This window comes from Felis catus, chromosome A3 (genome assembly GCF_018350175.1).
Source record: "Felis catus isolate Fca126 chromosome A3, F.catus_Fca126_mat1.0, whole genome shotgun sequence".
Taxonomy (NCBI): domain Eukaryota; kingdom Metazoa; phylum Chordata; class Mammalia; order Carnivora; family Felidae; genus Felis; species Felis catus.
In genome coordinates, this window is record NC_058370.1 from 80,964,008 (window position 1) to 80,989,262 (window position 25,255).

General features: G+C 36.5%; 1 protein-coding gene across 5 annotated transcripts in view; it reads right to left on the reverse strand.

Annotated features, from left to right (window-relative positions):
• The window catches only part of WDPCP (WD repeat containing planar cell polarity effector), a 381,708-nt gene that overhangs the window by 33,647 nt on the left and 322,806 nt on the right, over positions 1-25,255 (reverse strand). For 4 of the 5 annotated variants that reach the window (XM_045054268.1, XM_045054270.1, XM_045054269.1 and 1 more), the window contains one exon: positions 22,234-22,393. In XM_045054268.1, the coding sequence (XP_044910203.1) occupies positions 22,234-22,393 (160 nt within the window). Of the gene's footprint in view, positions 1-22,233; positions 22,394-25,255 lie in introns of those variants that run through there. The other variant, XR_006595608.1, reaches the window with a different exon arrangement.

Below are 25,255 nucleotides of genomic sequence, written 5' to 3' on the forward strand. Positions count from 1 at the left end.
AAAACAAAGTCCAGGAACAGATGGCTTCACATTTGAATTCTACAAAACCTTTACTTTTTCCCCCAAGTTTTATTTAAATTCCAGCTAGTAAAAATATAGTGCAATATTTGTTTCGGGTACAGAATTTAGTGATTCATCACTTATATACGACACCCATGCTCATCACAAGTGCCCTCCTTAATACACATCACCTCTTTAATCCATCCCTTTGTCCACCTAGTAACCATCAGTTTGTTCTCTCTAGTTAAGAGTCTGTTTATTGGTTTGCCTCTCTTTTTTTCCCCATGTTCATTTGTTTTGTTGCTTAAATCCACATGAGTAAAATCATATGGTATTTGTCTTTCTCTGATTTGTTTTGCTTAGCATAGTACTCTCTAGCTTTATTCACATGGTTGCAAATGGCCAGATTTCATTCTCATTTATAGCTGAGTAATATTCTATTGTATATATATGCCACTACTTCTTCATCAGGTGAAGGACATTTGGGCTCATTCCATAATATGGTTATTGTTAATAATGCTGCCAGGAACATCGGGGTGTATGTATCCCTTTGAATTAGTATGTTTTTATCCTTTGGGTAAATACCTAATAGTACAATTGCTGGATCATATGGCAGTTCTATTTTTAACTTTCTGAGGAACCTCCATATTGTTTTCCAGAGTGGATGTACCAGTTTGCATTCCCAACAGTGCGGAAGGTTCCCCTTCTCCACATCCCCACCAGCTGTTGTTTGATGAGTTGTTCATTTTAGCCATTCGGACAGGTGTGAGGTATGTGTGGTTTTGATTTGTATTTCTCTGATGATGAGTGATGTTGAGTACCTTTTCGTGTGTCAGCCATCTGTATATCCTCTTTGGAAACATGCCTGTTCATGTCTTCTGCCCATTTCTTAAACTGGATTGTTCTTTGGGCGTTGAATTTTGTAAGTTCTTTATAAATGTTGGATATTAACTTTTTATCAAGTATGTCATTTGCAAATACCTTTTCCCATTCCATAGGTTGCCTTTTAGTTTTGTTGATTGTTTCCTTTGCTGTGCATAACATTTTATTTTCATGAAGTCCCAGTAGTTTATTTTTGCTTTTTTTCCTTGCCTCAGAAGACCTATCTAGTAGGAAGTTGCTATGGCCAGTGTCAAGAGGTTATTGGCTGTGTTCTTCTGTAGGATTTTAATGGTTACCTGTCTGACATTTAGGTTTCTCATCCATTTTGAATTTATTTTTCTGTATGGTGTAAAAAAGCAGTCCAGTTTCATTTTCCTGGATGTTCTTGCCCAGTTTTCCCTAAACCATTTGTTGAAGAGACTCTCTTTTTTCCATTGGATATTCTTTCCTGCTTTGTTGAAGATTAATTGACCTTGACCATATAGTGGTGAGTTCATTTCTGGGGTGTCTATTCTGTCCTGTTTTGTGCCAGTCTGTTTTTGTTGCCAGTACCATACCACACTGTCTTGATCACTACAGCTTTGTAATATAACGTGAAATCTGAAATTTGTGATGCCTCAATCTTGGCTTTTCTTTTTCAAGAGTGCTTTGGCTATTTTGGGTTCTTTTGTGGTGCCATATAAATTTTAGGATTGTTTGTTCTAGTTCTGTGAAAAATGTTGTTGGTATTGTGACAGGGATGGCATTAAAACTGTAGATTGCTTTGGGTAATAGAGACATTTTAACAATATTTGTTCTTCCAATTCATGAGTGTGGAATGTTTTCCCATTTCTGTCATCTTCAGTTTCTTTCATTAGTGTTTTACAGTTTTCAGAGTCCAGATCTTTTACCTCTTTGGTTAGGTTTATTCCTAGGTATCTTGTAGGTTTTGGTACAAGTGTAAGTGGGATTGGTTCCTTGTTTTCTCTTTCTGCTGCTTCATTATAGTATCTAGAAATGCAACAGATTTCTGTACATTGATTCTGTGTCCTGTGACTTCACAGAATTCATGTACCACTTATAGCAATTTTTTTGGTCGAGTCTCTTGGGTTTACCATATACAGTATCATGTCATCTGCAGACAGTTAAAGTTTGACTTCTTCCTTTCTAATTTGGATGCCTTTTATTTATTTTGTTGTCTGACTGCTGAGGCTAGGACTTCCAATACTATGTTAAAAAGTAACAGTGAGAATAGACATCCTTGCCTTGTTCCTGACTGTAAGGGAAAAGCTCTCATTTTTTCCCCATTGAGGATGATATTAGCTGTGAGTTTTTCATATATGGCTTTAAGATGTTGAGGTAGTTCCCTCTAACCATACTTTGCTGAGGTTTTTTGTTTATTGTTTATTGTTTATTGTTTTTTTCTTATCATGTATAGATGTTGTACTTTGTCAAATGCCTTTTCTGCATCTGTTGAAAGGACTGTATGGTTCTTATCCTTTCTTTTTATTAATGTGGTGTAGTGAACTACACTTGTAGCCCTGGAATAAATCCCACTTGATTATGGTGAATGATTTTTTTAATGTACTGTTTTCATTTGATTCTAGTATTTTATTGAGAATTTCTGCATCCATGTTCATCAGGGATATTGGCCTGTATTCTGTTTTAGTGAAGTCTTGTCTGGTTTTGGTATCAGGGTAATGCTGGCATCATAGAATGAATTTTCAAGTTTTTCTTCTATTTGTATTTTTTGGAATAGTTTGAGAAGAATAGGAATTAACCTCCTCATTATTTTTTTAATAGGAAATTTATTGTCAAATTGGTTTCCATACAACACCCAGTGCTCATCCCAAAAGGTGCCCTCCTCAGTGCCCATCACCCACTTTCCCCTCCCTCCCATTCCCCATCAACCCTCAGTTTATTCTCAGTTTTTAAGAGTTTCTTATGGTTTGGCTCCCTCCCTCTCTAACTTTTTTCTTTCCCTTCCCCTCCCCCATGGTCTTAAGTTTCTCAGGATCCACATAAGAGTGAGAACATATGGTATCTGTCTTTCTCTGTATGACTTATTTCACTTAGCATTAATGCTCTCCAGTTCCATCCACATTGCTACAAAAGGCCATGTTTCATTCTTTCTCATTGCCAAGTAGTATTCCATTGTATATATAAACCACAATTTCTTTATCCATTCATCAGGTGATGGACATTGAGGCTCTTTCCATAATTTGGCTATTGTTGAAAGTGCTGCTATAAACATTGGGGTACAAGTGCCCCTATGCATCAGCACTCCTGTATCCCTTGGGTAAATTCCTAGCAGTGCTATTGCTGGGTCATAGGGTAGGTCTATTTTTAATTTTTTGAGGGACCTCCACACTGTTTTCCAGAGCGGCTGCACCAGTTTGCATTCCCACCAACAGTGCAAGAGGGTTCCCTTTTTTCCACATCCTCTTTAAATGTCTGGTGGAATTTACCTGTGAAGCCATCTGGCCTTGGCCTTTTGTTTATTGGGAGATTTTTGATTACTGATGTAATTTCTTTGCTGGTTATGGGTCTGTTCAGGTTTTCTGTTTTTTTCCTGTTTTGGTTTTGGTAGTTTGTTTATTTTTTTTAGAGTACATAATTTATTTATTTAAATTCAAGTTAACATACAGTGTAGTATTGGTTTCAGGAGTAAAACCCAGTGATACATCACTTATATATAACACCCAGTGCTCATCTCAAAAAGTGTGCTCCTTAATGCCCATCAGCTATTTATTGATTGATTGATTGACTGAATCTTTGGAAGATTTCTTTTTTCTCTCTCTTTAAAAAAGTTTTTAAAAATGTTTTATTCTTGAGAGAGAGAGAGAGTGCACAAGTGGGGAAGGGGCAGAGCGAGAGAGGGACACAGAATCTGAAGCAGGCTCCAGGCTCTGAGCTGTCAGCACAGAGTCTGATGGGGGGCTCGAACTCACAAGCCATGAGATCATGACCTGAGCTGAAGTCGGACGCCCAACTGACTGAGCCACCCAGGCACCCCTCTTTCTTTTTTAAGTTATTTTGAGAGAAACAGAGACGACACAAGTTGGGGAGGGGCAGAGAGAGAGGGAGAGAGAGAGAATCCCAAGCAAGCTCTGTGCTGCCAGCACAAGAGCCCAATGTGGGGATTGCACTCACAAAACCATGAGATCATGACCTGAGCTGAAACCAAGAGTTGGACATTTAGCCATCTGAGCTACCCAGACACCCCTACCTATCACATTTTAGCCCATCCTGCCACTCATATGTTTTGCTTCTTACATTCCATAATGAGTGAAATCATATATTTATCTTTCTCTGACTGACTTCACTTAGCATAATACAGTCTAGTTCCATTACGTTATTGCAAATGGCAAGATCTCATTCTTTTTGATCACTGAGTAATATTCTGTATGTATATACCACATCTTCTTTATCCATTCATCAGTTGATGGACATTTTAGGCTCTTTCCATAATTTGGCTATTGTTGATAGCACTGCTATAAACTATTTTTCTGCATGGCACTCTTTTTTTTTTTCTTTAAAAAAAATTATTTTAGAGAATGCAAGCAGGGGAGAGGGGCAGAGAGAAAGAGAGAGAGAGAGAGAGAGAGAGAGAGAATGAATCCCTAGCAGATTCCATGCTCAGTGCAGAGCTTGACTTGGTGCTTGATCCCATGACCCTGGGATCATGACCTGAGCCAAAATCAAGAGTCAGACACTTAACCGACTGAGCCACCCAGGCACCCCAGGACTCTGATGTTATAAATGTTAGACTTGGCATTGTCTCAGAGGTCCCTTAGGCTCTCTTTATTATTATTTTTTCAGTATTTTTTCTTTTTGTTGTTCATTGGATATTTTCTATTGATTTGTCTTGCAATTCACTCCTTTTTCATCTCATTCCTGCTATTATTGAAGCCATCAGTGAGCTTTAAAAAAATTGGTTACTTTATTGTTGAGTTATGTGTTTTTCCTGTTTCCTATTTCTTTTTGAGACTTTGTATTTTTCATTTCCAACAGCTTTTATGATTGTTGGAGCATTTTTGTAATAACTGCTTAAAGTTTTATCAGATAATTCCAGTGTATCTTCTCCATATTACTGTCTATTGACTATTTTTTCTCATGTGAGTGGGGGTTTTCCTGGTTCTTTTTATGCCAAGTAATTTTGGGTCCTAGATATTTTGAATACTGGCAAGACTTGTTCTTATTTGAAATCCCATGATAAATGTTGATATTTCTGTCCTAGCAGGCAACTGATCTTGTTAGCTTTAGGCATAAAGTTCTAGTGTACCTCTGTGAGCTGTGGTTCCAATGTCAGTTCAATTTTCAGAGTCTTTGCAATACTATTTAGATCTGTTCATGTGTGTATCACCCAGTAATGAATCTGTGACTTGGGTGATGTTTTATCTGTTAGTTTAGATCTCAAAGTCTATTATATGCTAGTTAGGATCAGATCTACACATGCACATCTTGGGGTATAAACCTGGAATTTAGAAACAATTTAATTGGGTCATTTTTTTTTTTTTTAATTTTTTTTTTCAACATTTATTTATTTTCGGGACAGAGAGAGACAGAGCATGAACGGGGGAGGGGCAGAGAGAGAGGGAGACACAGAATCGGAAATAAGCTCCAGGCTCTGAGCCATCAGCCCAGAGCCTGACGCGGGGCTCGAACTCACGGACCGCGAGATCGTGACCTGGCTGAAGTCGGACGCTTAACCGACTGTGCCACCCAGGTGCCCCTAATTGGGTCACTTTCTTGAGGTCCTTCCTATCTGTAATCTCTGTTGGTACTTTTCTCCTCTCTGAAGCAGTGGCATCAGTAACTACATGCTGCCACCTACTTCCTTGACTATTACTGCCTCCAGGCCCAAGTGGTGGCAAAATGAAGGAAAAAATACTGGTAAATTTACCATTGGTTGAGGTAGTTCAGATTCTGGTCTTCTTCCTCAAGCTGTCTGCCACTATTTACTTTCCAGAGTCTTCAAATAGCTAATCTGTACATTGTTTCTAGGATTTTTAGCTGCATTCAGTGGGAGAGACCAGGAATAGTATGCTCACTCCATCTGGGACCAGAATCTGATAATTATGATTTTTAATGGCTTACATAGTATTCTAATATTTGGATATACTGTAATTTACTCAGTAATTTCCCAAATAGGCATTTAAGATTATTCATTTTATGCCAGCAGTGTGATGGACACACACACACATATATATATAACAAAAATGAAATTTTAAGTCATGATATTTAAAAGCTTTTGATACAGGTGCCAAGATTACTTTCTGAAAAACTTAATTGGATGCATAAAACCTGACCATCAAAAAGAATATTTACCATATTAAAATACAAAACAAATGGAGACCAGTCTTGAAAATTCTCTCAACTGGGATGCCTGGGTGGCTCAGTCTATTGAGCATCCGACTTCAGCTTAGGTCATGATCTCACGGTTTGTGAGTCTGAGCCCCATGTAGGGCTCTGTGCTGATAGCTCAGATCTTGGACCCTGCTTCAGGTTCTGTGTCTACCTCTCTCTGCCCATCCCCAGCTCATGCTCTTTCCCTCTCTCAAAAAATAAATAAACATTAAAAAAAAAAAAAGAGGGGCCCTTGGGTGGCTCAGTCGTTTAAGTGTCTGACTTTGGCTCAGGTCATGATCTGACGGTTCGTGAGTTCGAGTCCTATGTCGAGCTCTGGGCTTGACAGCTCAGTGCATGGAGCCTGCTTTGGATTCTGTTTCTTCCTCTCTCTCTGCCTCTCCCCTGCTCATTCTCTCCCCTCTCCCTCTCTCTTTCCCTCTTCCTCTCTCTCTCTCTCTTAAAAATAAACATTAAAAAAAAAAAAGAAAATTCCCTCAACAGACAAAATCAGTCTCACCATATCAACAAAGCTTAATTTAGCTGATTTTGCAAGACTAACTTGACCTGGGTCATTTCTTGTTTTTGCCTGTGGAGATCCTAAAACTTGAACTGTTTCCCAGGGTTGGCGTAAAGTAACCACTCACCAATTTCCTAGCATTTAAGAAAATTTTAATATTATAACTAATCACTGTGAAGAATAAAGTGTCACCGCTTTCTTACTATATAAGCTGCTCTATAATAATATACCCCTGATGTTTTGGTTTTACTGCCTTTGGTTTGAAACTTTGTTTCTGGTGTGTGCACAGTAAACTTACTATTTACTACTTTGGTGATTCATTGGTTTTACTGTTATTTCTGAACTTTTCACAACCACAATGGACTCTAACACATTAAACACCATTTAAAAATGCACTTGACCTTTCCCCCCTCCCACCCCTGCCAAATTAGTGGTCCCCATTGCAGGTTGATGGCTTAATTTACTATGGCTCTGGAAACTGGTAAATATAGGGAATTATCAAGCATTTACTTAGCCTTTCAGGGTAATCAAATAACTAGTAAGGAATCTTTTTTTTTTCCCCTGTATAGAAGAATTCCAGCTTCTAACTGCAGAAGGAATGCCAGTGTTAAAAAAAAATCACCATTTCACTACTCCTAATTAAACAGTCATCTGGGCAGCTTTCATGAGTAAATTCCAAAACATTAGGAGAAAGGTTGATGGGGAACTTTATACAGATCTTCCTCAACTTTTGATGGGGTTACATCCTGATAAACCCATTGTAAGTTGAAAATACCTTAAGTGGATGTTGGATTTAATACACCTAACCTACCAAACATCATAGCTTAGCCTAGCCTACCTTAAACATGTTCAGAATACTTATATTAGCCTACAGTTGGGCAAGATGATCTAACACAAAGCCTATTTTATAATAAAGTGTTGAATATCTCATGTAATTTGTTGAATACTGAATAATGGCTGTATGGGTACAAAATGGTGATAAATGTGTCAGTTGATTACCCTCTTAATCATGTGGCTAACTGGGAGCTGTGGCTGGCTGCCACTGCCCAACATCACACACAGTACCACGTATCACTAACTCACGAAAAGATCAAAATTCAGGGGCGCCTGGGTGGCTTGGTCGGTTGATCGTCCGACTTGGGCTCAGGTCATGATCTCCTGGTCCGTGAGTTCGAACCCCATGTCGGGCTCTGTGCTGACAGCTCAGAACCTGGAGCCTGTTTCAGATTCTGTGTCTTCCTCTCTCTCTGCTCCTCCCCTGTTCATGCTCTGTCTCTCTCTGTCTCAAAAATAAATAAACGTTAAAAAAAATTCAAAATTTGAACTATGGTTTCTATTGAATGTGTATCACTTCTGCACCATCATAAAGTCAAAAAATCATAAGATGAACCCTCTTAAGTCAGGGATCATCTGTAATGGAGAATTCCACTGATTAATCTTAACATCACTAAAAGACATTATATACTTCCTGTTGTATGGTAATAGCACAGAGTATCCTCTGTTATTTTTTGTTATTTGGGACACAAAGCAACAATTTCCCTAAATTTGTTTATAGGAATATATATAAGAAGAGTAAAATAATTAAAATTTCTAAATATAGGGGATTTATAGATGACTGATGTTCTTCTCCCATATTCCAGATATGTAGTTTGTCTCTGTGAAGGGAAATGCAAAACTTGGTATATCTTGCACAACAGGTAACAGACCAGTAGCTTGGCCTATAAAGAAAAGGTATTACATGGTGGTGTCAGGGTGTTTCAGACCCCATTTAGAGGATTTTCGTAGGATCTTCCATATCTTCAGAATGCAATTCAGGACACCTGTTTTCAGTTGTACATGAAATAGCAAAACCAAAGCATCTTTTGTTTTATTTATTTATTTATTTATTTATTTATTTATTTATTTATTTTTCTGTGTATATAAATGGAATCATCTTCCTTAGGTTATTTTATGCTTTCATAATTCTCTCCTTAAAAGTTTCAGTTTCCTAACTTTTTTCGTTTCTCTTTGTTGATAGTGTAAGGTATGTGAACCTAGATTCAACAAATAAGGCAGAAAAAAGGAACCCAAAAGAATAGTGAAGAACAACTAAAGGCACATAGATATTTCTCCTTTGTCCTCAATGGCATACATTGCATTATTTTGAAACCATATATTTAAATATTTTAAGCTGCATGAGGTCCGTGTCTGAGGATAACAGCTTTCCAGGGAAAACTAAATATATAAATAAAGGGAGCCTTTAAACTGGGATTGAAAATCATTGTAAATAGTGATAGTACAATATGACTAAAAAATAAAAGGTAAAACATAGAGATAAGTTTATGTTAATAACATGTATATTATTGGGAATGCAAGCTGGTGCAGCCACTCTGGAAAACAGTATGGAAGTTCCTCAAAAAACTAAAAATAGAACTACCCAACGACCCAGCAGTTGCACTACTAGGCATTTATCCAAGGGATACAGGTGTGCTGTTTCGAAGGGACACATGTGCCCCCATGTTTATAGCAGCACTATCAACAATAGCCAAAGTATGGAAAGAGCCCAAATGTCCATCGATGGATGAATAGATAAAGAATATGTGGTATATATCCACAATGGAGTATTACTCGGCAATCAAAAAGAATGAAATCTTGCCATCTGCAACTACATGGATGGAACTGGAGGGTATTATGCTAAGTGAAATTAGTCAGTCAGAAAAAGACAAAAATCATATGACTTCACTCATATGAGGACTTTAAGAGACAAAACAGATGAACATAAGGGAAGGGAAACAAAAATAATATAAAAACAAGGAGGGGGACAAAACAGAAGAGACTCATAAATAGGGAGAACAAACAGAAGGTTACTGGAGAGGGTGTGGGAGGGGGCATGGGCTAAATGGGTAAGGGACATTAAGGAATCTACTCTTGAAATCATTGTTGCACTATATGCTAACTCATTTGGATGTAAATTTAAAAAATTAAATTAAAAAAATTTAAAAAAATAACATGTAGGTTATAATTTCAAACTAGGCACAAATTCTTAGAAGGAACAAAGAGTAAGTCAGTTTGACTGGGCAGGTGGGGAGTGGTCCTAGTTTTTTTGACTAGATCCTCTAGAAGCATTAAATGGCATCTTTAACTTAACATTTGACTTTTGCAGTACACATCTTCATAAAGAAGGCCATTCATTTTCCTGTAGTTTCTATTAATACTTTGATAATAAACTAGTTTTCTTTTGCAATTCTTTTAATTTCATTACCCTTATGGAATTTCTCTTTTTAACTTAATTGGCCTAAGTGCCATTTCCTCATTTACCAATGGTTTTTGCATGGGATCTGAACATTCCTCCAATGTCTTTCATTGAACTCATGAAATACTCCTTTGTGCAAAATTTTCGGTTGTTTTGAAATGTCTTTGTATTACTGTGGTAGGTGTTTGCACAGCTGATAATCTGTGAAACTGCCGATGACCTTGCACTTAATATGTAGAAATAAATGCTAGTATTCACTGTGGAGAAATATTTGAGTGGGGACTGAGTTTATAAGTAGTTAGCTCATTCTTAGATATTTCACATTATGAAGACTGTTGTTGCTCTTTGTAAACACATAACTATAGGATTTCAGGTAATGAATATCTGGGTAATAAGGATGCCCCTATAGTTGAAATTTTATAGTATTTTGAATGCAAGTCATGAAGTTTGAATGTTGTGAGCTTTGTGGAAGAAAAGTACTATGCAAGAAGTACTGTGAAGAACACTAACAAAGGTTAAGAGCTTCAAAATATATTAATACTAATATGGTTTTGTACATGAAATTATACTTTCATGTTTTTCATTTCATTTAGTTAATAAAAAGAATACATTCTAAACCAAAATAATACCCCTTAAAATACGTAAATTTTGGAACTTTGGATTTTCAAGGTGTTTGCTTTTCTTTTTCCGGTACTGGAGAATTACGATTCTGTAATAGAGCCATGAATCTGTAAAGCACCTCATTTCGTCATAGCTTTTTTTGAGACACATTAAAGCCACAATAAAATGAAATTTCTCTTTAACAATAAGCTTTAGTGGGTCAGAAAATGAAAATAAGAAAATTCACTGGAGACCAGATTAGACTGAGAGAAAATGGCAATGTTCTTTTTCTTCTACAGCTTTTATTCTATCTTTGTCACATTCTCTTGATCAGCTTTCTTAAACATAGCTAGAGATTAAGTGAAAACCTGTAAACATCTTTACATTGTCAAATTGCTGATACCCTTTAATTTTTATGTTTTAGAAGAGTTTATAATTGATGGTCGTCTTTGGAAATATGTTTGAAATTGGCCAGGTTTAGTCATACACTGAAGCTTAGAAAAAGATGTCTGTACTTAGTTTTCAGCTTTATAGGCAGCAAACATAAAACATCTAGTGGGGATAATATGAACTTAATCAGTTCTGTGTAATATACATTAAGTTACCTTAATAGCTGAACACACTGGAAATGCTCAGTATATTCTACATTTATTTTGGTTTAAGATGCAGAAATGGACTTCCTAGACATATGCCATATGTTCTCTTCTTATGCCAAGTTAACAAGAATTAAAAGACTGAGATGAATAAACAAGGTCAACTTAAGCTGAGCCAAATTAGACAACAGAATAATTGTCAGATTTTCTGTTGGCAGGGACAGTTTGTTTTGAGCCAATCTTCATGAATTATAGGCTGTAAATTTTTTTTTTTTTTTTTTTTTGCTGGTAAGTCTACCGCCAGGCATTCTGTTGACAATTTTCTTTGTTTTGTAAACACTGAAAATTTTCATCAGTTATATTGTTTATAGGCACACATAAGGATTATGGATAGATGGGGTTTTTTTGTTTGTTTGTTCTAACTTAAGGGAAATTTGCTTAGAAACAAATCTAATAAAACCAAGCCAATATTTAAAACTTTTAGCAAGATTTGTATTTTATTTGGAGTTTCTTAGGTATGAATTCAGATATAATAAATAGAAAACTAAACAATATTACTATTCATTTATGATAGTAAATATCAAAGTAGATTTGTTACAAACGCAAGGTTTATTTACAGTAAAGAATTTTAGACCTTGAAGGAGATAATCTAATACAGAGGGAAAGATTGAAGCAATTAGAGAAATGGAATAATTTAAAATATAATAACTAGTTTAGGGCAGTACCAAACCTAAAGTAAAATATTTAGTCCTAGGATCAATTATTTACCATTGTCCTTCTCATTACCCTTTTTCATTCTAAACTGTTTTTTCTTTGAGTTGTTTAACATTTTTTTTAATTGCCAGGTCAAAAAATATGAAAAACTAACCATTTAAATAATGTTTATTTTAACCACATAAAATATGGAAACCAACTATTTAAATAATCTTTTGGGTGTCTAAAGTGTCTACTTAACACATGTATTACTAGTAATGTATTCTTAATATCCTGTATATTCTTGTATTATAAAAATAATTATCTTATTTATTCAGTAAATATTTATTAAGAATCCGTTATATTACAGACAATTTTCTAAGTCCTGTAGGATCCAGCAATGAAGAATTAAAAAAAGACATTTTTACCCTCATACAGTTTACATTCAAGTAAGTTTGTTTATAAACTCAATCACAGTACAGTCTATTCAAAACCAGTTTTCAGTTGGTTTCTGTATTATATTTAGTTCAAATGAATTCCATTTATTAATTTTGCCATAGCCTACACAGAAATTAAAATTTTTATTGTTTTGTTGATTGTTTCCTTCGCTGTGCAGAAGCTTTTTATCTTGATGAGGTCTCAATGGTTCATTTTTGCTTTTGTTTCCCTTGCCTCCTAAGACATAGCTAGTAAGAAATTGCTACGGCTAAGGTCAAAGAGGTTGTTGCATATTTTCTCCTATAGGATTTTGATGGTTTCCTGTCTTTTAGGTCTTTCATCCATTTTGAATTTATTTTTGTGTATGGTGTAAGAAAGTGGTCCAGGTTCATTCTTTTTTTTTTAATTTTTTAAAATGTTTTTATTTATTTTTGAAGGAGAGAGAGACAGAGCATGAGGGGGGAGGAGCAAAGAGAGAGGGACACACAGAATTCAAAGCAGGCTCCAGGCTCTAAGCTGTGAGCACAGAGCCCATTGTGGAGCTCGAACCCACAAACTGTGAGGTCATGACCTGAGCCGAAACCAGACACTCAACCGACTGAGCCAACCAGGTGCTCCCCAGGTTCATTCTTTTGCATGTTGCTGTCCAGTTCTCCCAGCACCATTTGCTGAAGAGACTGTCTTTTTTCCACTGGGTACTCTTTCCTGCTTTGTTGAAAATTATTTGGTCATACATTTGTTGGTCCATTTCTGAGTTCTGTATTCTGTTCATTGATTTATGTGTCTGTTTTTGTGCCAGTACCATACTGTCTTGATGATTACAGCTTTGTAATACAGCTTGAAGTCCAAACTGTGATGCCTTCAGCTTTTTTTTCCTAATTTTTTTTAATGTTTATATATTAAAAAAAATTTTTTTTAACGTTTATTTATTTTTGAGACAGAGAGAGACAGAGAATGAACAGGGGAGGGGCAGAGAGAGAGGGAGACACAGAATCTGAAACAGGCTCCAGGCTCTGAGCGGTCAGCACAGAGCCCGACGCGGGGCTCAAACTCACGGACCGTGAGATCATGACCTGAGCCGAAGACGGAGGCTTAACCGACCAAGCCACCCAGGCGCCCCAATGTTTATATATATATATTTTTAATTTTTTTTCAACGTTTTTTATTTATTTTTGGGACAGAGAGAGACAGAGCATGAACGGGGGAGGGGCAGAGAGAGAGGGAGACACAGAATCGGAAACAGGCTCCAGGCTCCGAGCCATCAGCCCAGAGCCTGACGCGGGGCTCGAACTCACGGACCGCGAGATCGTGACCTGGCTGAAGTCGGACGCTTAACCGACTGCGCCACCCAGGCGCCCCCCCAATGTTTATATTTTTGAGAGAGAGACAGAGACAGAGTGTACGTGGGGAAAGAGCAGTGAGAGAGGGAGACACAGAATTCAAATCAGGCTCCAGGCTCGGAGCTGTCAGCATAGAGCCCGACATGGGGCTTGAATTCAAGAACAGTGAGATCATGATATGAATGAAATCGGCTGCTTAACCAACTGAGCCGCCTGGGTGCTCCTGGTTTTCTTTTTTAAGATTACTTTGGCCATTTGGGGTCTTTCGTGGTTACACAAACTTTACGATTGTCTGTTCTAGCTCTTTGAGGAATGCTGGTGGTACATGTGTAGACTGCTTTGGTCAGTATAGACATTTTAACAATATTTGTTCTTCCAGTCCATGAGGATGAATGTTTTTTCCATTTCTTTGTGTCTTCATTTTTTTTCATAAGGTTTCTGTAGTTTTCAGTGTACAGGTCTTTTACCTCTTTGGTTAGGTTTATTACTAGGTATCTGCACAGTGAAGGAAACAATCAACAAAACTGAAAGGCAACCGACAATGGGAGAAGATATTTGCAAATGGCATATCGGACAAAGGGTTAGTATCCAAAATCTATAAAGAAGTTATCAAACTCAACACCCCAGTAACAAATAATCCAGTGAAGAAATGAGCAAGAGACATGAACAGACACTTGTCTTTTTTTTAAATTTATTTTATTTTTTAAAATATATATCCAACTTAGGAATATAGTGCAATAATGATTTCAGGAGTAGAATCCAGTTATTGATCCCCTATGTATAACACCCAGTGCTCATCCCAACAAGTGTCCTCCTTAAAGCCCCTTGCCTATTTAGCCCATCCGCCGCCCCCCACCCCTCCAGCAACCCTGTTTGTTCTCTATATTTAGGAGTCTCTTATGTTTTGTCCCTCTCCCTGTTTTTATGTTAGTTTTGCTTACCTTCCCTTATGTTCATCAAACACTTTTAGAAAGAAGACACCCAGATGGCTAACAGACACATGAAAAAGATGCTCAACATCAGTCATCATCAGGGAAATACAAATCAAAAACACAATGAGATAGCACCTCACACCTGTCAGAATAGTAAACTTAACTCAGGAAACAACAGATGTTGGTGAGGATTCAGAGAAAGGGAAACTCTTTTGCACTGCTGATGGGAATGCAGACTGGTGCAGTCACTCTGGAAAACTGTATGGAGTTTCCTCAAATAAAAAATAGAAGTACCTTACGACTCAGCAATTGCACTACTAGGTATTTATCCAAAGGATACAAAAATGCTGATTCAGTGGGGCACATGCACCCCAATGTTTATAGCAGTGCAATATATCAACAATAGTCAACTATGGAAAGAGCCTAAATGTCCATCGACTGATTTTATACACACACACACGCACACACGCACACACACACACACACACACACACCAGAATACTGCTAGGTGATGAAAAAGAATGAAATCTTGCCATTTGCAACAACATGGATGGAACTAGAATGTATTATGCTAAGCAAAATAAGTCACTCAGAAATATAAATATATGAATTCACTCATGTGAAGTTTAAGAAACACAATAGATGAACATAGGGGAAGGGAAGGAAAAATAAGATAAAAACAGAAGGGAGGCAAACCATAAGAAACTCTTACATACAGAGAACAAACGAGGTTGCTAGAGGGGAGGTAGGTGGGAAGATGGGCTGAATGAGTGATGAGCATTAAGGAGGGCACTTGTTGGGATGAGCACCGGGTGTTGTATGTAAGTGATGAATCACTGGGTTCTACTCCTGAAACCAGTACTAAACTGTATGTTAACTTGAATTTAAATAGGTATATTAAGAATAAAAAAATAATTTCAGTCATATAGGCCTATGAAAAATGTAAATAATTAATGGGAAGGACTTAAAATTAAGAGGACATTTTATAAAGAAGGCTAATATTTTATGGTTCAGTCAACCATTCATGGATGGAATATTTGTTGAATCCTAACTTTGTGCCTAGTGCTGGGTTGGAGGCTCTGGATACAATAGTGAGCAAAAGTAGGTACACTCTTAACCCCTGGTGAGTAGACCCATGTTGTGGGCCATGCTGCCATTCTCTTCTCTCTGCTTCTCTTTCTTACAGAGCTTGATACATTACTGAACTCCTATAGACAAAAACTTTAAGTATCTTTGGGTAAACTTCCCTAATGTAGTTCTGAAATTCACATTTAGCCCTGAACCCTAGCATCCGTATGTTGAAGTATGAAATCAGACATCACATCAAAATTGTCACTGATGCCAAGGCAGCTTTCCCTATCAAGTCAGCCTCGTCATTCAAAATGACCTATTAAAACTGCAGAACACATCCTAACACTTTGTATTAATTTTTCCTTGATTTTTTAACAATTTAGTGGCTTAAACAGCATGCATTCCTTTTCTGGAAGTGCTACAGAATAATCTGTTTTCTTGCATTTTTAAGCTTCCAGAGGCCAGCCTGCATTCCTGGGCTCACGGCTCCTTTTCTCCATTTTCAAAGCAATGGTAGGTTGAGTCCATCTCATAGTGAATCACTTAGACTCTGATTCTTCTGCCTCTCTCAACCACATTTAAGGTCCCTCTTCCAGATTTAAGGATTACATTAGGCCTGATGTAATGGTTGGTCTTCTTATTTAAAAAAAATTTTTTTAATTGTTTACTTATTTTTGAGAGAGAGAGAGAGAGAGAGAGAGAGAGAGAGAGAGAGAGAGAGAGAGAAAGACAGAGGGTAAGAGGGGGAGGGTCAGAGAGAAAAAGGTAGATACAGAATCTGAAACAGGCTCCAGGCTCTGAACTGTCAGCACCGATGGGGCCCAAGGAACAGCAAGATCATGACCCGAGTTGAAGTTGGACGTTTCACCAACTGAGCCACCCAGGCACCCCAAATCTTTGTATGTTTAAGTCAGATGATTAACAACCTTAATTCCATCTGTTTCCTTAATTCCCCTTTACAACATGATGTAACATATTTACAGATTCTGGGGGTTAGGATGTGGACATCTTTGGGAGTCCATTCTGCCCACTACATACTTTAATATCCTATATTGGCTTCTCACTGTAATTAAAACAAAGATCATACACACTAATATGGCTTAACGAGGCTCTAGTAATTTATCATGTTCCATACTCCTTTACAATTTAACTGTATTGGCTCTCTGTTATGCAAACCTCCCAATCTTGTTACTATACTAGGGCCTTTGTATGGGTACTTTCCTCTCCCTGGAATCTTCTGTCAGTTTACTGCATCTTCACGTAGATGACTCCTATAATTCAGCCCTTAACTCAAATAGTACCTTCTCTACTCACCAGTTCTTTGTATTTTTTCCTAGTACTTATCATTAATTGAATGACCTTTAGTTATGTATTTTTGTTTGTTTCTTATCTATAGCATTCCTCTTCCTCCCCTACATGCTTGAGAACGCCAAGAGTGCAGTAGGCCTGCAGTGCCAACTATACACTAGGCATTATGGCAGGGCTTAGTGAAATGATAATATCTAAGAGTCATGGTGGTTTTACCCTTCATGGAGTTTATAGGTTAATGAGGAAGCAGATACTAATCTAATAATCACATAAGAATAAAACTGTAAGTATTATAGTATTATAGTATTATAAGGCTTTATAATTAGGATGTTTTACTATCTGGTAGGACTAGCTCCCCTCCCATAGTTTCTTCTTTGTTTTAATTTTCTATGTGAACTTCAATATCACCTTGTCTAACTCAATAAAAAAGTATGTTGGTCTTTTTATTGGGATTACATTAAATGTAGGTAGTTTAATATAATACATTAATTTAGGGGGAACTGACATCTTTATGATGTTGAGTCATCCTATTCAAGAAGAAGGATATCTTCCCATTTGTTCAAGGCCATTTTTATGTCTTTCACAGTGTTGTAAGATTTCTGTCATACAGAATTTGCATATTTTTTTGTTCAGTTTATTCCTCAGTATTTAATCTTTGTTGATAAAATAAATGGGGTTTTCCTCTACCATTACCATCTCTAACTCATTACTGTTTGTGTATATGAAGGCTAGTGGCTCTTGTACATTAGTTTTATATCTTTCTACCTTACTGTATTTTTAAAATATTTGATTTTATCATTGATTCCCTAGTAGTCTTCTGTTATATTGTCATATCACTGAAAATGGAGATAGTTCTATTTCCTTACCAAATTTTTTTAAAGTTTGTTTGTTTAGGGAGTGAGCAAGTGCAGAGAAGGGGCAGATAGAGGAAGAGAGAGAGAATCCCAAGCAGGCTCCATACTGTCAGTGCAGAGCCTGATGGCAGGGCTTGAACCCACAAACCAGGAAATAATGACTGAGCTGAAGTAGGACACTCAACCGACTGAGCTAACAAGGCACCCCTCCTTACCACTTTTTATTCTCTACTTCAAGGATTGGCAAACTTCAAAGTATAAGATAGTAAATTACCTAGGCTTTGAGGACATACAGTCTCAACTACCAACCCATAAACAATAAATAAATGGGTGTGGATGTGTTCTAATAAAACTTTATTTACAAAAACAGCAGATTTAGATTTGGCCACTGAGCCATAGTTTGCCAACCTTTGATCTAGTTGATTTATCTAATTTTAATGGCTAACTGTAATGTACCTCTAGTACAGTGTCGAACAGTAGCAGAGATAGTGGGTATTCTTGTCTTGTTTCTGATTTTAGTGGAAATGCCCTCAGTGATTTCCCATTAAATAAGATACTAGTGTTAGGACTAAGTTATATATATCAAGAATATATCCCTCAATTCCTATTTTCTTGAGGATTTTTTCTGTCATTTTCAGTGCCTTTTATTAAATTTTAATTTGAATTTATTCCCATTGAAATGCCTTGTAATTTATTTTTCATTTCTAAGATATTTTGCTTCCTTTTGTTTCTTGAATACACCGAGCTTCCTCTTCCCTGCCTCTCCTCGTAGTTTTCATCTAATTCAGAGTGGGTTTCCAGAGTGCTTGAAGTGTTGTACAGTTTTCTTGTACTTCATGCCTGTTTTAGGGGAGAGAATTTTTCTCAACTGATATATGTTGGTCTACATTTTTCTGCTTCTTTGCAGTATAACTCTATAGAACTCTTCATCTTTTTCCTGTTTATTTTTGTGGTATTGGAATGTATTTTGTGAGATTCTGGTTCATTGGAGCCCTTTGTATAGCTAAGTCTGACACTTGTTTTTGTGGAGTAGATACATAGACCAATGGAACAGAATGGCAAATCCAGAAATAAATCTTCACACGTATGGTCAATTGATTTTGACAAAGGAGTAAAGGCAATTAGATTTTCATATACAAAATAATGAACTTTAACCCTTATATGAGACATAAAAATTAACTCAAAATGGACTTGAATGTAAAGCTAAAATTATAAAACTTCCAGGGGAAAACTTAAGAGAAAATTTTTGTGATTTTCGTTTAGAAAAAGATTTCTTATATATAAAAGTACAATCAATAAAAGAAAAACTAAATTGTGCTTTACCAAAATGTGAAACTTTTGCACTTCAAAAGACACTGTTAGGAAAATGAGAGGGCAAGCCATAGACTGGGAGAAAATATTTGCAAATCATATTATGTGATAAAGGACTTCAAATTGAGGAATATATAAAGAGGTCTTATAATTCAATAATAAGAGAACTTAATTAAAAAATGGACAACGTTTTGCATAAATATTTCACCAAAGATAAGCTAATGGCTAATAATCACATAAAAATGCTCAACATCACTAGTCATTAGGGAAATGCAAATTAAAATCATAATAAGACACTATACCCGGTAGAATGGTTATAATAAAAAAGACTGACAATACCAACCACAGGTGAGGATATGGAGAAACTGAAACCCTTGTATGTTGCTGACGGGTATGTAAAATGTTAGTCACTTTGGAAAAACAATTTGGTAGTTTCTAAAAACTAACAAGATAAATATAAACTGAGAGCATGATCTATCAGTTCCACTCCTAGATATCTACCCAAGAGAAATGAAAACCTATGTTCCCTCGAAGACTTATGTGAATATTTATATCAACATTATTCATGTAGCCGAAAGCTACAAGTAATTAAAATATCCAGCAGCTGGTGAGTGGATAAACAAAATATGGTATATCCATACAACGGAATACTATTCAGAAATTAAAAAGGAATAAACTAGACACTACAACATGTATGAACCTCAGAAACCATAATGCTAAGTGAAGGAAGGCTGACACAAAAAAAGACAACATATTGTATGAATTAATTTATATGAACTTTCCAGATTGTATGATATCATTTATATGAAATTCCTCTAGAGGCAGGAAGCAGACACATGACTGGCTCAGGCTGGAGGTAGGAGTGGGAATGGACTGTAAATTATTGGCATAAGGGAACTTTGTGGCAGTGGAAATGTTCTAAAACTACACTGTAGTGGTAGTTGCACAACTTTATACATTCAGCAAACATATTTGAATTGTATACTTACAAGGAGTGAATTTTGTGGTACATGTAAATTATACGCCAGTAACATTGTTTTTAAAAAAGTCAATAAATGGGGTGCCTGGGTGGCGCAGTCGGTTAAGCGTCCGACTTCAGCCAGGTCACGATCTCACGGTCTGTGAGTTCGAGCCCCGCATCAGGCTCTGGGCTGATGGCTCGGAGCCTGGAGCCTGTTTCCGATTCTGTGTCTCCCTCTCTCTCTGCCCCTCCCCCGTTCATGCTCTGTTTCTCTCTTTCCCAAAAATAAATAAACGTTGAAAAAAAAAAGTAAAAAAAAAAAGTCAATAAAGAAGCAGGACTGCCAGGTAGTTGAAGATAATAATGGCTGCTTTCCTTTCCACCTCTCAGTACTTCCTCTATAAACAGTATAGAACATAATAAGGAAGAAACAAACTGCATGAAAGCCACAGCTTCAGCATGACTTGACAGAGAACTTCCAAACAATTGTAAATAAAATGGAAAAAACGCCAAATGCTAGTGCATGATCTCCAATTCCTGGTGTTCTTAGCATGAACTACACCATGCAACTTGAAGGGATAGTTTTTTTTAAATGCACAGCTTCTGGGGTGGGGTGATGAGGGGGTGAAAAAGGTAGAAAGGGAGAAGCACCTTATGGCAGTTGGGTGTGAAGGAAGAAAGAAGCAAAAGGGGAAAATTTAGGATCCTGCAATATAAAAGGGAGCCAAAAAAATTCAGAGGCCATACAACTCTACCAGGAATGTGTAAAGAGCTTAATTAGACGGTCTTATTCCAGGATCTTCTGGTTAAATTTTTGGCTAGTCTCCCATTCTGTCACTTGACCTAAGCAGGCTAGTAGAACTGTGGCTTTCCCTGTTCATTTCCTATCAAATTTGTTACTTTTGCTGACAGTTAGTTTGTTATTTGTATCGATCATAGTGCTGGACAAGGGTTTTTCCATTCAAAAGCTCCACATCATGTCAACTAGCTGGTTTTTCACAGCCGGTACTACCCTAGAACTAACTACAAGGCTGAACTCGCTTGGGAGTGGTGAAAGGATGGGAGCAGCCCCAGAACATCAGTTTCCCCTTCATTACTAGAAGTTCAGCATTATTTCATGAATAAATGCTTATCTAATTGTTGTTTGCCCTTTTTGATTTCAGAGCCCCGAAATCGTAGTTTTTGTCCAGTTTTAAAACTGTTTCCTGGGGATAGGATTTATTCACCTGTAAACTTTGCCATACCTGGAAATTCTCCTTTATTTACTATTAACCAAACCATGTAGTTTGAGGCATTTTTCTCAAGGATGTTTTACGTATGCATGTATTATCGATAGGAAATATGGAATATATTGAAATAGGATATATATGAAAAATATGGCCTCTTCACAGTAATTGCATATAGTTGGGATCCTTACGAGCAGGTATGTAAGCTACCGAATAGGGGCCAAATCCTGCCCACTGCCTATTTTTGTAAATAAAGTTTTACTGTAACACAGCCACTCTCATTTATTTATGTATTATCTATGGCTGCTTTCATACTAAGATGGCATAGTTGAGTGTTGTGATAAAATCTGTATGATCCACAAAGCCTAATATCTGGTGCTTTACACAAAAAGTTTGCTGACATTTGCTTCAAAGCATTATCATAATTAACATAGCTACCATTATAAATAATAATACTTTGTCTAGTATATTTACTTCACATTTATCCTTTATTTTCTCAATAACCCAATATAATCAGCTACATACATATGAGTTATCAATTATCAGATTCCAAAAACTAATGGTAACCTTCATAAGTATGATCATATAAATTATAATACAAACTGAATATACTAAAAATTAATATTTTAATCTAATAATCTCACAATCCTAACATTTAACAACAGAGTAAGACTAGAATTTAGCATCTTATAGTAATTTAATGTTCATGTTGGTTTGCAATAGCATTCATTCTAACAATACTCTGTTTACACTCAATTACATCATAAATGCTGTTGCATGAACAAACTACTATAAAGTCATTGCCATGAGAAAATGCACATTTTTTTCTTTGATATTTTGAAATCTCCTTGCTTAACTATTAGTTTGCATTTAAAAAGGGAATATTTAAATTGTTTAATACTAAATACTTTGTGGAGCACTTTACTCAGTTCAACATATCTTACCTGTTAGAAGAGACATTCCGTGTTCTTTGTTGAATATGTTTATGGACTGAACAAAAGGGAGGGAGGTCATCTGGAAATGTGTCTTCTCCTTGAGGAGCTAAAGATAGGCCAACAAAAGCTTCATTTAGCGTATCTCCTCTGTCCAAAGGCCCCAGGAGTTCTGTTAAAAAATGATCAAGATATAAGTTAAAATCAAATAAAATTTCTGATAACTCCTTCATAAGTATGCTTACAGGAAAATCTTTCACATAGCCCAACGAAACTTAAAAATTTGTCAATTAACTATATAATGCACAGTGGAAATCTTGTAGTCATAGTCCCCCTATGACTTCTGTCACTCTTACACTTAGCTCAACCCAGGGGAATTTGGTAACTGAGTAATTAATGTTTCTGAGTTTAGATTTTAAAAATTCACTTGTAACTTCACTCATAGTGTTTTTAGCCAGCATTTTATTAATCAAATATTTTTGTTGTGAACAAATTACTGGAATATTTTATTATATTGGAAAGTTGTGAGAGGTGAATTATTTTACACTCCATACGTTGAACATAATTTGAAAGCAATAAAGGAAAGTATCTTTCTTTTCTAATATTTACTCTTAATTACAATTTTAAAGTGTACAGAGAGTTTGTTATTCCCACATCATACAGATGAAGAAAGCAAACTTTAATATTGGCAACTTTGACAGGGCATTGTTTAGAAAAATTGTGAAACATGACGAAGTTGTGAAAAATATATCTGAAAAACATAAATCTGATTAAAAGCCAAAAACTCTTAGGACTGCACCCTGTGCATGTGTGTATTTTGTTTTTTTCTTTCTTTTCTTTCTTTCTTTCTTTTCTCTTTCTTTCTTTCTTTCTTTCTTTCTTTCTTTCTTTCTTTCTTTCTTTCTCCTTCCTTCCTTCCTTCCTTCCTTCCTTCCTTTTTTTTTTTTTTTTTTTTTTTTGAGAGAGAGACAGAGCATGAACCAGGGAGGGGCAGAGAGAGAAGGAGACAGAGAATCCTAAGCTGACTCCACACTGTCAGTGCACAAAGCCCGACGTGGGGCTCAGACTCATGAAACCATGACCTGAGCTGAAATCAAGGGTTGGATGCTTAACCAACTAAGCCACCCAGGTGTTCCAACCATGGTAACCATTTTTTAAGTGTGCAGTTCAATAGTATTAAGTATATTCACCTCATTGTGCAACAGATCTCCAAAATATTTTCTGCTTTCAAAACTGACACTGTATACCCATTAAAAACCTCCCTGTTTATTTCCTATTTCCCTTCTTCTAGGCCCTGGTAACCACCATTTTACTTTTTGTTTCTATAAATCTGACTACTTTAGTACTTCATTTAAGTGGTATCATACAGTATTTGTATTTATGTGACTGGCATATTCTCCTTAGCATAATGTCCTCATGGCTCATCCATGTGGTAGGATTTCCTTCCTTTCTTAACAATTAAAAAAATTTTTTTTGAAGGGGGGAAGGGTGGGGAGAGAGACAGAATCTTAAGCAGGCTCCATTTCCATCCTAGACCCCCATGTGCCAGGCTCAATTTCACGACCATGAGATGATTACCTGAACAGAAATCAATAGTTGGACACTTAACTCACTGAGCCATTCAGGCATCCCCAGGATTTCCTTCCTTTTTGAGGCTGAATAATATCCCACTGTGCATGTGTGTGTGTACACAGAACCACATTTGGTTTATACATTTGATCGTCCATGGAGATTTGGGTTGCTTCCAGCTTTTGGCTACTGTGAATAATTCTTCTATGAAGATGGGCGTGCAGATATCTTTTTGATATTCTGATTACAATTCCTTTGGATATGTACCTATAAGTGGAGTTGCTGGATCATAGGTAAGGTATATTTTTAAAAAATTTTTAATGAACTGCCATGTTTTTTTGTTGTGGTGGCAACATTTTACAATCCCACCAAGAGCCCTCCACAATTTTTCCAGTTTTGCCAACACTTATTTTCCTTTCTTTTTTTTATTATAGCCATCCTAATGGGTGTGAGGTGCTCACATATAACTCACATATAACTATATCTCATTATAGTTTTGCTTTTGTGTCCATAATTATCAGTGATGTCGAACATATTTTCATGTGCCTATTGGCCATTTGATTTTCTTTGTTGGAGAAATATCTATTCAAGTCCCTTTGTCCATTTTTGAATCAGATTGTTTGATTTTGTTGTTGAGTTTTAGGAGTACTTTATCTTTCTGGGTATTACACCCTTACTACATATATACTACTAAATAGAATATATGATTTTCAAATATTCTCTCCTATTCTATGGGTTGCCCTTTTCATTCTGTTGATAGTGTCCTTTGATGAATAAAAGTTTTAAATTTTGATGCAGTCCAGTTTATTTTTGTTGCCTACTTTGGTATCCTATCCAGGAAACCACTGCCAAATCCAATGTCATGATGCTTTCTCTTTGTTTTATCTCTGTAAGTTGGATAGTTTAGGTCTTACAATTAGGCCTTTGGTCCATTTTGAGTTAATTTTCATAGATGGTGAAATTAAGGGTCCAAATTCATTTTTTTACAATGTTTATTCATTTATTTTGAGAGAGAGAGAGAGAAAGCATGAGTAGGAAAGGGACAGAGAGAGAAGGAGAGGGAGAATCCCAAACAGGCTCCATGCTGTCAGCACAGAACCCCACACAGGGCTCAGTCCATTAACTGTGAGATTGTGACTTGAGCCAAAATCAGGAGTTGGACACTTAACTTACTGAACCACCCAGGTGCTCTCCAACTTCATTTCTTTTTAATATGGATATCTAGTTTTCCAAGCACCATTTGTTGAAAAGACTGTCCTTTCCTGCACTGGACTGGGTACCCTTGTTGAAAATCACTTGACCATATATGTAAGGGTTTATTTCTGGGATCTCTGTTTTATTCCATCAGTCTATATGTCTGCTGTTATGCTAGTACTATTTATTGTTTTGGTTACGGTAGCTTTGTAGTAAGTTTTGACATGAGGAACTGTGAGTCCTTCAGCTTTATTCTTTCTCAAGATTATTT